The sequence below is a fragment of the Arvicanthis niloticus genome, chromosome 1 (genome assembly GCF_011762505.2).
Source record: "Arvicanthis niloticus isolate mArvNil1 chromosome 1, mArvNil1.pat.X, whole genome shotgun sequence".
Classification (NCBI taxonomy): domain Eukaryota; kingdom Metazoa; phylum Chordata; class Mammalia; order Rodentia; family Muridae; genus Arvicanthis; species Arvicanthis niloticus.
In genome coordinates, this window is record NC_047658.1 from 72,362,015 (window position 1) to 72,374,995 (window position 12,981).

Consider the following 12,981-nt stretch of genomic DNA (forward strand, 5'->3'; position numbering starts at 1 on the left):
ATTCATAACTTCTGTTAGTTTCATTGTGTCTCTGTTTAGTTTCTGTTTCCATGATCTATCCATTGCTGAGAGTAGGGTGTTGAAATCCCCCACTATTATTGTGTGAGGTGCAATGTGTGCTTTGAGCTTTAGTAAAGTTTCTTTTATGTATGTGGGTGCCCTTACATTTGGGGCATAGATGTTCAGAATTGAGAGTTCATCTTGGTAGATTTATCCTTTCATGAGTATGAAGTGTCCTTCCTTATATTTTTTGATTACTTTTCATTGAAAGTCAATTTTATTTGATGCTAGAATTGCTAGTCCAGCTTGTTTCTTGGGGCCATTTGCTTGGAAGATTGTTTTCCATCCTTTTACTCTGAAGTAGTGTCTGTCTTTTTTGTTTGTGTTTGATTGTATTTCTTTTGAAATAATATTTTAACCAGTTAAAAGTGTGATGATTGGCTGTTTATTTCTTCGACTTCCTTGCACTCGCACTTGCAGTGACTTTTTGATAGATAGAACATTTTAGCATTAGTTATTTCTATTTCTATTCATTCTTTTCTAATACAATATATCCTGACCTCAGTTTCCCCTCTCTCCACTAGTCCACAGCACTGGATATGAGAACTAGTCTAGATCTTGAAAGTTGTGGCATGTGCATGTATATAGAGGGCTAGGAATGTTTTGTGTGAATGAGATGTCAAATAATAAAAGCCAGTGCAGAGACAGTATTTTTATGGAGCCGAATGCCATGGAATTTTTACTGTAGTCATATGGAGTCACTGAGATATCAAAGTCCCTGGAACTTTTATATTCTTCTGGAGTAAAATAGTAATATTTAATAACATTATCTGGTAAATTCTCAACTTCATAGCCATGTCTCTATAAATATATGCACTGGTGTACACACACACACACACACACACACACACACACACACAATTCACTAACAATATGAGTTTCATACCTATTAGTTAGCATTTTAACTTCATAGCTAGTGTTATTTTTTATCCTTACCATTTTATGGTAGGCAATCCTACCTATGATACAGATAAGAAAATAAACCTCAATAATTCTTGGGCTGTGGGTTGTTTTTTTTTTTTTTGTTGTTGTTTTTAATGTTGTGCTTTTGCTTCCCTAGCAGGATCTAGGACTATATAAGCAGTCTCTGGGGATTTAGTCCCAGAGCTAAGTATAACTCTGAGGGTAAAATATGATTAGAAAAGTCCTTACAGTACTTGAAACACAATATAAATATGACTTTTGTATACTCCTCAGACAGGAGTTTAAGTACTGTGCTATTCAAGGTTCTGCAGAAGAGTCAGTGGATCTGCTGATTTCTGGTGAGTTACTAAGATAGTAGTACTTGGAGACATATATGGGAAGTACAAGCTAAGAGCCATTTTCCTACTTGTGTCTCTATAATGCTCAATTGACAAGTCAGAATTTATATTCTGAATTTGAACCTTTCTATAAACTTGGATTCATAATTCATTTTCACTAAATTGCTTACAGTATTTGCACCTCCTCTATAGTGTATTCCTCTTTTCCTATGCTGAATCCTACAACAGAGTAGATTCCCAGAATCAAATCACATTCTGTATTTTTTCCTAAGGAAGAAGAGAGGTCTAGTTATTATACATCTGCATTGAATTTACTGCAATACCTATGCTCAGAAGTAAAGAAAAAATTGAAATATGAAGGTGGTCAGAATTATTCAAATGGCTAAGCAAATGAGTGAGCATACAATCTACTGCAACAGGCTGTGTTTCATGGTAAAGTGAGTTCAACTCTGTTCATGTTGTTAATGTCTCATACACTAGCCCCTTCATCCCCTACTGCCTCATCATCTTGTGTTCTCTCTCTCTCTCTCTCTCTCTCTCTCTCTCTCTCTCTCTCTCTCCTCACCTCCACTCTCTTCTTTCCTCTTTCCTCTATCCTCCTCTCCCTCCCTCCCTCTCTCGCTCTCTCTCTTCCTTTGTGTCTCTCATCTGTCTCTATCTTTTGTCTTTCTTCCCCTTCTCTTGTGTGTGTGTGTGTGTGTGTGTGTGTGTGTGTGTTTGTCTCATTTTTCCCAACAGGAGGAAGAACTTCATCTCTTCTGACCAGTGCAGGATGACAATCCACAATAACAGGAGCGTTTTTCACCCAGCCACATTTTTCCTCATTGGGATCCCAGGTCTGGAGGAAATCCATGCCTGGATCTCTCTACCTTTCTGCTGTATTTATCTTGTGGCCCTAATGGGAAATACCACGATTCTGGTAGTTATCAAGACAGAGCGTTCTCTCCGAGAGCCCATGTTCTACTTTCTGTCCATTCTTTCTTCAGTTGATTTGGCGCTTTCTACAACCTCTGTGCCCCGTATGCTTGGTATATTCTGGTTTGATGCCCATGAAATAAACTTTGATGCCTGTGTGGCTCAGATGTTTTTGATCCATGCTTTCACTGGCATGGAGGCTGAAGTCCTAGTGGCTATGGCTTTTGACCGTTATGTAGCCATCTGTGCTCCACTCCACTACACAACCATCTTGACGTCTCGTGTCCTGATGGGCATCAGTATATGTGTTGTAATTCGTCCAGCCTTGTTTATATGCCCAATGATCTATCTCATTTACCGCTTACCCTTTTGTCAAGCTCATGTAATAGCACATTCCTATTGTGAACACATGGGCATTGCAAAATTGTCCTGTGGAGACATTCATATCAATGCTGTGTATGGCCTTTTTGTGGTCTCTCTCTTTCTTTTGAACTTGGTATTTATTGGCATCTCATATGGGTACATTCTTTGTGCTGTGTTCCGCCTCCCATCTCAGGATGCACGGTTAAAAGCCCTCAGCACATGTGGTTCCCACGTTGCTGTTCTCTGTGTTTTCTACATCCCCTCAGTCTTCTCTTTCCTCACTCATCGATTTGGACACAACATTCCACACTACATTCACATTCTTGTTGCAAACCTCTATTTGGTCATTCCTCCCTCCCTCAATCCCATTATTTATGGTGTAAGGACAAAGCAGATAAGAGAACGTGTTCTCCACATATTCACTAAAAGGTAAGAGGTTGTCATATTCTTTGATTCACCTAGGAAGACTCGTGTTCTTGTCTTAGTGGATAGTTCTTATCCTAACCTGTGGGGCACCATTTGCAAGTCTAGTTAGTTTGTCTCAGACTGTGGATTAATGAAACAGTTATTTAGACACTTCATCATATTTCAGAATTGAAGGACTGTTAGACTAGTCTGAAAAGGCTACTCTGGGAGAAGGTCATGTGGAAATTTCTTACATGTCCTCACAAAGGTCTCTACTTTTCTTTTCTGTTTTCTACCACTTGTGCATGTGTGCATTGGTTTGTTTGATTTGCATTAGTATTGAGTCTGATATATATATCTTGAAACATTCTAATTTTGGAAGACAAACCAAGAGCCAAATACACTCAAACTATTTGGCTCTGTAAACATTGTGTTCCTGTATACTCCTCTAAAGCCGCAATCCTGAGTTTAGAACAACCTTTGCGAAATTAGTGGTTTAACCTTGAATGTTATGTCAAATATATGAGACTCAGTGGAGTAATAGTCAAAGCTCCCATTTTCCAGAACACTTTCCACAGAGCCACCTGCAACATGTCATTGACTTTCCTGCATTTACTCCATAGCCTAACAGAACCCAGCTCCAAGGAGTAATTGCACCTATTGACGTGTTTGCAGTGGCCTGGCACTGTAGCTAGCTTTGCCTTTTTAATATACATTTTGATTTTAAAATGCTCTTTTTAAAAAACATCCCAGATGTCTTTTTACTAATCTGTGGCATAACTCTCATTTCCTTTAAAAAGAAAAAGGGCCATGTGAGAGGAGAAAAACCACTTTACACATGAGCATAGAAGAGTAACTTACCAAAAACAAAATAGAAGCCTAGCAATGACATTTGTGTGGTTAAACAAATCAGTTTACGTTTTCACACATCTATATTTTTGAAATTAAAAAATGGAAGTGAAGTGAAAAACATAAGGAATGGCTGCAGCTATGAGCAAAAGTGATCAACCTACAGTTCACTTACTTCCGAGAGGGCTTACTCAGACAGAAGCACGGTCATGCTGCCAGTGCCCATCCACCCACTAGCATCTCTTGCATTTTGTTTTTAAAGCCCGTCAAAGTCTTAGCTAGAGCAATAAGATAAGTAAAGAGATAAAAGGATACAGGTAGAAAAGGGTGAAGGCAAGATACCCTGATTCGCAGCTGATATGATTCTATCCATAAAGCTCTTAAAGATTCCACCAGATATCTGCTACACTGATAGATACAATCAGCAGTAAGATATTAAATTAACACACAGGTCAGCAGCCATCTATACACTACCAATAACCATACCAAGAGAAAAATTATCCCATTTAATGAGCCTAAAAATTAAATCTTAGAATAAATTTAAGCAAGGAAGTGATAGACTTTAATAATAGGTTAAAGTTTTCAGTGTATTTACAATATTAATTCCATTTAAGTATTCATCTGCTTATTTGTCTTATTTTAATCATAAAATATGTTACATATCTTTGCAGTATGTTTTTATGTAAGTGTAATTAATTCTGCATTTGTTCTTAAATAGAATTATTAGGTGACAGGGATATCAGCAGAGAGAATGTCCTACATTTTGTTAATCTTTCCTTTTGAATCAGTATTTTTTAAAAAATTATATTTTTCAATAATTTTATTTTATCATAAATTTGAATTATTCAATTTCTGTCTTTATTTAAACTGCTTTCTTGATTAAGTCTTGGAAATTGTAAAACTTATAGCTCTTGTTTTGCTGGCTATTATTAAAAGTTTCAGACTTCATTTTTTACTTTGTGTTAAAAACCAATTTGTAACTTTTCTCTGTGAAACAAAACAATCCTATGTGTTATTTTGTTTTTTTTAATCTTTACAAGTTTTTCTTGAGCATCTGTTTACCTCGTGTTATAATCTGAAATTATAATTTCAGATTGAAGAAAAACTATAACTGAAGACTTTTATTTCTTGAGACATATTTTTAGCAACTTATTTTTACAAAAAAAGGTCATAATTACCTCCTTTCTCTGGGATTCACAAGTTTCAATGGGCTATACCACATATTCCAAATCCTTTCACTGTAGCTGAGCAGTTTTCCTCAGGCTTGCTAGTTTTTAAAATTTGTCTTTATGTTCATATTAGCCTCATTGTCTTTGTCTGTGAATCATAAAATAGAAGTTTATTAAATTTTGATTATTCTAGTCTATGTTTTCTTGTTTTAATTTTCCCATTAAATAATATTGTTCAGGAAATTCATTTATACAAATACAAATTCAGTTCTTTAAAACCATTTTCCCTGTTCTTTAGGTGACATACTTATTTTTGATGTTGTAATACTTTCCAATATATTGATTATATATACATGTATATTTTGACTAGTTGTGTACTTTACTTATAATTACTGGTTATGTGGGGTGGGGGATCAGGGCAGACATCTAGATGTCAGAAGACAAATTTACGTTGGGTGTTTCCTCTGTTGACCCTTATGTATCTATCAGTGACTGACTTGAGGGCCTGTCTTAGACACACACACACACACACACACACACACACACACACACACACACACACCTTGTGTGTGCATGTATGTATGTGTATGTATATATTCATGTTCAGTATTCAGTAAATTTTTATTGTACGAAATTCTGTTTATTTACCATTATAAGAACTTTTTATGGTTTGCTTATATGTTTATTAAAGCCTATACTTTAGTTACATTCCTGTCAATATTAAAAACTAAAAGTTGTATTCTTTTGTTCATGAATTTTCACTTTCATCTTTAAGAATTGCATGTTTTGTCTTTATTATTTTATCTTTTCTTTCTTTCTTAGTATAAATGTTTTCAGATACTAAATTTTTGTGATGACTCATGATTATAATTTTATGGCTTACACACACACACACACAGACACACACAGACACACACACACACACTTTTTAAGGATTCTAACTGCACATCTTTAAAATACTGAAGATATCTAATATTTCACGCACTTTCTTGTCATATTATTAACATTTTCAAAGCTGTGAATGACCTCTGAAAGTGTGGTTTTTCTTTGCCCTTTTGATTTTCTGCTGAACTCTCAAACCATCCTGACTAAGCACTTTAAAAGTAGAATTTTAAAAATGAATGTTCTGAGGTGGAAGTAAGAAAGTAGGAAGCTCACTTGGGACCTACCAAATAATTAAACACATTAAATTTTGTTGCAAAGAGGACTAAGGTCAGAGACAATATGACAATTGTCAATCACTTAACTCCAAGGTAAGAAAAAATTCTTCTGATTATCTAGGGGACCTAATGTAATCACATGGATCATTAAGAGCGGAAAAGAGAAAGATAAGATTGAGAGGAGATGTAATGACAAAAGATGGCTACAGTCATGTCATAGTAGGATGAGTCATACTACTGAATCTTATCTTGAGCTAAGACTATGGGCAGCCTATAGAAGAATGAAAAACAACAAAATGTGTTCTTCCTGAACACCTGAGGGCACCTTGAAACATATCACCTTTTTAATCAACAGAACAAGAAACACTATATTTGTATTCATTTAAGTCATTAAAATTTTGGTTAATTGTATTCTACCAATAGAAATCAGACACACCTGCCTGTTCTCTCAAAATTAACAGAATAGCAAGTTGGGTGAAGGAAGAAGAAAGGAAAGATTTGTGATGTTCTGAGATAAAGCCTTTACACTCAGAGCACTGAGCTGCAATGTCCCTTCATGTTGCTCTTGGTTTATGGATCATAAGAGCCATTTATCCTGAAGGATGAGTGTGTCACATTCTTATGTTTCATGGGCAAGCCCTCCAAGATGGAAACATGAATACTCATGTCTGTAGCATCACCTTATATCCACTAATTTTAGGTATTTTCCTCTGTAAGCTCAATGAAACTCTGCAAGGAAGTTTTAAAATTGAGACTAGTGAAATATATACATGGTTTAACATTAATAGTTGGTAAACAACAACAACAATAATAATATGCATCTCTTAGGTTCTTATTTTATTTCAATTACTGATTGAAAAATCAATGAACAAGTTCAATTGCATGGCTCAATGCAATAAAAGGTTCTGTGAGTTTACTTTTGTTGGGGCAATATTAAAACCTGAGTCATAATCTGGACATTATGGTGAACCACATAATTTTGTAATGTTGGAATTCAGGAAATCAATGATATGTTGTGGTGTGATAAACTCAATTTGACACTGTTGCTGACATGAATGTTATGGGTATGTAGACAACCCATCACCTTTGAGGATTTCAGGCCAAAGAACTCAGAATAAATTTCCCTATTATAAAAAAAAGAGGTTAAAAATGTATAAGGTTAAACAGTTCCTCTGATGGAAACAAGACAGTTTTAACCTTGTGTGTCTAGGCCAATTTCAGATCACAGATTATTACTGTCTGTTAATAATTTAATGAGAAATACTTAATAAGGAAAGATTAATACTTTTCTGGCCTTTTTTGTTTTTAATTTTCATTATAACCAGGTACTTCTAAAGACTTGTTTTGTGGGTTGGAGTTGAAATACCAAGCACTACTCCACTAAGCAAATGGAATTTAGAAAAATGCAAACAGAGATTTTTTTAAACTTTGCTGTCCTTTAGAATTTAAATCTTTCTCTTGAGTATATGAGTACAAAGAAAAGAAAAATGAATGCCTTAGTAGAGGAAGAAAGAATAACTTCTGATTGTGGGATAGAGTCTTGGCTGTAAGGATATATTGGCATAATGTTTATGCATTTGAGAAACAGGTGGTCATTTTATTTTATAGTCTTATACAGCGATCCTTGTGTAAGTCCTCTATTGTTTGACACCTTTGACACTCATCTTGAGTATTGCTACTCTTCACTGATGTGGAAGCTCTCTAATTACGCATTTTTCAATATCCCTTCTCTTCATGTTATCTGATATTCATGGTATCTGTATATATCAATGTATTAAAATTTTTAATATTGGATAAATGGTCCCAAATGAACACTATGTTTCACATAGCAGTATAACAATATTAGAAGTTACTTTAAATCATTTAAATTGGTTGTTCCCCACAAATTGATGTCAAGCCTTTTTTGCTGAAGACAATATTTACACAAATTATTGAATACAGAGATGTTGATCTGGTGACTGCCTAGAGTCTTTACCCTATGGACTAGTGTTCATGGCACTGGAAGGCACTCTGCATACTACAATAGGAGAAGGGTAAGCCCCAACTCAGCTACAAACCCATTGATCTACACTGATGACCTGTTTGCAAGATGTGCTAGTGTAATGATGTCATAAAATCTGTGGGAGTAACCAACCATCATCTGATTGGATTTGAAGCCCACTCCTTGAGATTGAATCCATCCTTTTATGCTGCTTGTATGGCTAAGAATTTGATACTGAATTGACCAGGGACACAGGGGAAAACAAAATACTAGTGTTCTACTAAAGGAATTAATTAATAAAATGACACCTTTATAGATTAGTCCCTTGCTCAGACATCGTTAGAAACACTTCCTTTTTCAGTAGATGGATACAAGTATTGAGACTAACAGCCAGATAATGCTAGAAGAGTTGAGAGACCTTGGAACACTAAGTCCTAAATCAGATGTTTCTATTGTATCACACACACACCCCCATCCCCTACCCTTCTGGGCTCATGAAACTTTGAGCCAGAGGAAGTAGAAATACTGTAAGAGCTGAATGGGAGGGAAACAAGAAATAACCCTTCCAAAAAGCAGGACCAACACAATATAAACTCACAGACACTGTGGTAGCATGCACAAGGCATGGGTCTGAAACAGATGGAGTCCTATTACTAATGGAAGAAGTAGGCAAAAAACCCCATACCAAATCCAGAAACTATCTCTAATTAATAACCACTTGCAATTGAAAAATTAGTTTTCTCCAACAGAGTCTTAGGGGGAATACAAAGTACTTTCTTTTAAAGTGTCAGATATATATTCCTATTTTTCTTTCCTTTTTTATTTATTCTTCTGTCATACAGTAATACATCCCAACAACAGTTTCTCCTCCTTCTACTCCTCCCAGTTCCCCCTCATCTCTCTTCCCCCCTAGATCCATTTTTCTGTTTTCCTTCAGAAAAGAGCAGGCTACCCAGGGATATCAACTGAACATGGCATAACAAGTTATGATAAGATTAGGCACAAACCCTCACTCATATCAAGACTGAATGGGGCAGTCTGGTAGGAGAAAAAGGATCCCAAAACAACTTACTCTTAAGAGCAGGCCCGATTCCCAGCAGTAGATGGGCAACACAAGACGAAGTCAATGTCATCTTTGGAGGGTTTTGGTGGTTGTTTTTGTTTTTTTTCATAATGTTTAGTCAGAATATTTATTTATTTATTCATTTTCTATTTTACTTTTTCTTTCTTTATGTTTTATTATCATTGTAGTTACTATTATTATTTTAGTTTTAGAGGTCTTTTGTGCATGTTTTATAGTGTCCAATTTTGTGGGTTTTTTTTAATGGGTTTCACATGTGTGAGAACATGTGCCTCTTACCTCTACATCTGTATTTATTTTCTGTGCTTATTCATTGACTCTTTTTTCCTGTTTATTTGTTTTGTTATATTCCAATTCATTTGTTTTTATTTTATATTATTTTATTATGATTATTTAGATACTTGTTTGTTTTGTCTCTAAGGAGAGACAAAAAAAAAAAAAAAAAACCAAAAACCAAAAACCATGTGGATTCAGGTGGGAGGGTTATGGGGAGGTTCCTAGAGGATTTGGATAAGGGAAAATTGTAATCAGAAAACACTGCATGAAAAAATATTTTCAATAAAAAAGTGGTAATGCCTCTTATTAAGTCAGTAATGAAAAAGAATTTAAGCCCTCCACATTAAAAGCATAGATCCAAATATATATATGGATTTATGAATAAAATCTCAAGTAGTTGTCTCTCTGGCATAACTACAAAGAAGAAGTAGAACAGAAATAGAGAGCAGAAGTTAACTATGGAGCCAGACTGTGGAGGCTGATATAATAGATTATAATACTGGGGCTTACTTTGATTTCATAGTGATTTTTTGATCACCTTGGGCTTCAAAAGAATAGCTGTTTTTCTTTTTTTCTTTTCTTTTTCTTTCATTTTCTTTCTTTCTTTTTTTTTTTAGAAAACAAGGAGGCTAAAATTAAAAGAAAAACAAAACAAAAGAAGGAATAAAGAATAAAAGAAATATCTGTGGGTTGTAAATGCTTTAGGAGCTTATCCAGGAGGCTGTCTACTCACTCACATCCAACATTTACTGAAGAGCATACATTTTGTTGTCTTATGGTTTACATGAAAGCTACATTGCATTTGGATAACTTAGAAGCATCACCCATAATTATCTTCTATAATTAGAAGAATTATAATGACCTTGATTTAGTGTAAAGTATGATGCATCCATAAAGTTAATTACTACACTTAAAGTATTCTTCAGTAAGTTAAGCTTAAAGTTTTCTCAAAGACTCATTTTACATTTAACAGATTAGAAGTTTTTTTTTTAAATATCATTCATATCTCATTAATCAAGATCACTGACTTTGTTACCTGTTGTAGCTACTGGTACAAAATTGAACCCCAGTCTTAAGGTTCATGAAAAAGAAACTTTCCCTGGTTCTTTCCTTGCAGTCAGTCTTAGCATAGAATTTTTGAAGTATATGCTGTAAAACTTGATTAATGCTTATTAAATCAAATACTCAATTTAATTAAACATGTGTGATGAAGTATACAAATATTTTGTTGCATTTCACAGTTGAAGGTTGGAATGAGATTGACTTTATTATACTCGTTTTAGACAATCCTGGGTACTCTAATTCCAAAGAGTAGAAGTGAAGTAGAATAAACTGTCTATTTTTTTTTATAAAAAAGAGAGAAAGAATGTATTATTTATTGCGGCTCCTTGAACATTAAATTTAATAGAGAATTTTGCAGAATCTGTCACAAAAGTGACTCTTGTGGATTCACTATGGACTGAAATCATCCTTTAATATTTTTTCTACTCCTGAAATAGCTTATGTCTAAGTATCCTAGTTGCATTTTAAATGGGTTAAAATGTTCACTCTAATTTTGTATTTTGACAAATGTGTGCTGAATTGGTTGAACATTTGGTAGACTCACCAGGGTAGCTTTGGGGTTACAAGTTTACTCTCAAGCTACTTTATTCCCATTCAGTTTCTTTAATAAGTGAATAGTTAGTTACTCATGGTATTAATATCTTCTTGTTAGCTCTTAGTAAATCACAGGCTTTATAGTCCTCTGGGTTCCCTTGTGTATCACATGTGAACAGGTTGGTCAGATAATCTTTCTTGGTGTGTTTACTCCCTTTTCATCTTAACTCTTTCCCTTTGCTCTTGTACCACAGTTAACCCCCACTTATAATATAGTGCAGTACAATTTTATTTTTTACCTGTATGGTTCAGAATGTTGCAGAATAAAAAGATGGGCATCAGAACATCACTCCAAAGTAAGTGTATCTTCTCTAAAAGACCATTTGAACAACACATTGTATAGGTGAGTTTCTATGTCTGGCTTCCATCATTTAACATATTGCTGCTGGGGTTAACCCATGAGAATCATCTGACTACCAAGGACAAACTCAAGTTTCATTAGCTGTTAGACATCAAAGCAACTTACCCAGAGATTAATAACAATTTGGGTAGCAACAAATGGCTTCAAAGCAACAATAATGATTCTGAAGTATATGGTAATGGCTTCAAAAGCTAAGGGATGTGATACCTGGTAAAACAGAATTATTTCATATAGCTAAATAATTTATAACATTATTTAAAGTGTTAACAAATAGTAATACTTTAAGAGAAGAGATAACAGAATAGTTAGCATTTAAATATTCTCAGTGAGTTGAAGTAAATTCTTGAGAGATAAAGCAATTTGCTCAAGAAGACTGTGATAAACAAAAATTTTTAATGTATTCCAAATAGTGAATCACAAATCTGTGAGACTTTATCTCACTACCACTCTTGCTCTCCCCACACCTGGCTTCTGTTCTCCCTACATTAGATGGTGTAATTTTTTTGTTTATCTTTTTAATAAAGAATATTTTGATAAAATGTTTGCCTTGCAATCATATTTTTCCAAAATAATGGCTGTCACTACATCTGCAACCAGTTTGCTTTCTTTGTGTTTCTATTTATGAAACATTTTGCATCCTCTGGCCACAAACATCTATTGGCTGCATAGCTGGCAACATTTTCTGCCCAAACAAACCAATATGAGTAAAAATCTAGGGAAAATATGCTACTGATTTTGATGTCTATCTTCTGCAGGCCTAGAGCATACCCTTAAGTGTGGTTAATATTCAGTGGGAATCCACTGGAAAAAAATACATTTTCCTTTGTGAGCAGATGCCAACTGGCAGCTACTTAGTTAGGGATGGGAGCTCATGTCTGCTTCCTCTTCTCAGTGCTGGGAGGCTGTCTGGCTTGAACTTGTGCAGGCCATGTTTCAGTGAGTTCATATAGTTTTGTGCAGTGGCCGTATTGTAGCCAATGAGGTTTATCTGAGGTGCGATTATTGCTAATTGAAAACTTTTTTTTTAAATTTTTTTTGCCAGAATCTTAATTTTTAAAAAATTGGGTATTATATTTACATTTATATTATTTACATTTATATTTACATTATATATTTACATTTCAGATTTTATCCCCTTACTCCACTTCCCACCACCACTCAGACACCTCCTATCCCATCCCCCCTCCTTATGCTTCTATGAGGCTGTGCCCCCACCTACCCCCCTACTCTCACCTCTCCACCTTCACATTCCCCCCCCACACTCAGTGTTCCTCCTTCATGGGGTCAAGAATCTCCTCTCCCACCTATGCCTGACAAGGCCATCCTCCTCTACATATACAGCTAGAGTCTTGGGTCCCTCCTTATGTGCTCCCAGGCTGGTGGTTTAGACCCTGGGGAGCTCTGGCTGGTTGCTATTGTTGCTCTCCTCATGGGGTCACAAAC

The 12,981-nt window shown here is 35.1% G+C and overlaps 1 protein-coding gene and 1 pseudogene across 1 annotated transcript; both read left to right on the forward strand.

The window, feature by feature from the left end:
- Positions 1-1,235: 1,235 nt before the first annotated feature.
- LOC117722196 (olfactory receptor 52J3-like) lies at positions 1,236-8,572 on the forward strand. Its single transcript, XM_076939469.1, has 2 exons — positions 1,236-1,322; positions 1,595-8,572. Exon 2 carries the CDS (start codon positions 2,095-2,097, stop codon positions 3,031-3,033), a length of 939 nt encoding a protein of 312 aa, XP_076795584.1. The 5' UTR covers positions 1,236-1,322; positions 1,595-2,094; the 3' UTR covers positions 3,034-8,572.
- A 3,914-nt stretch (positions 8,573-12,486) lies between these two features.
- Positions 12,487-12,610, forward strand: LOC117701589 (U4 spliceosomal RNA; annotated as a pseudogene).
- Positions 12,611-12,981: the final 371 nt, after the last annotated feature.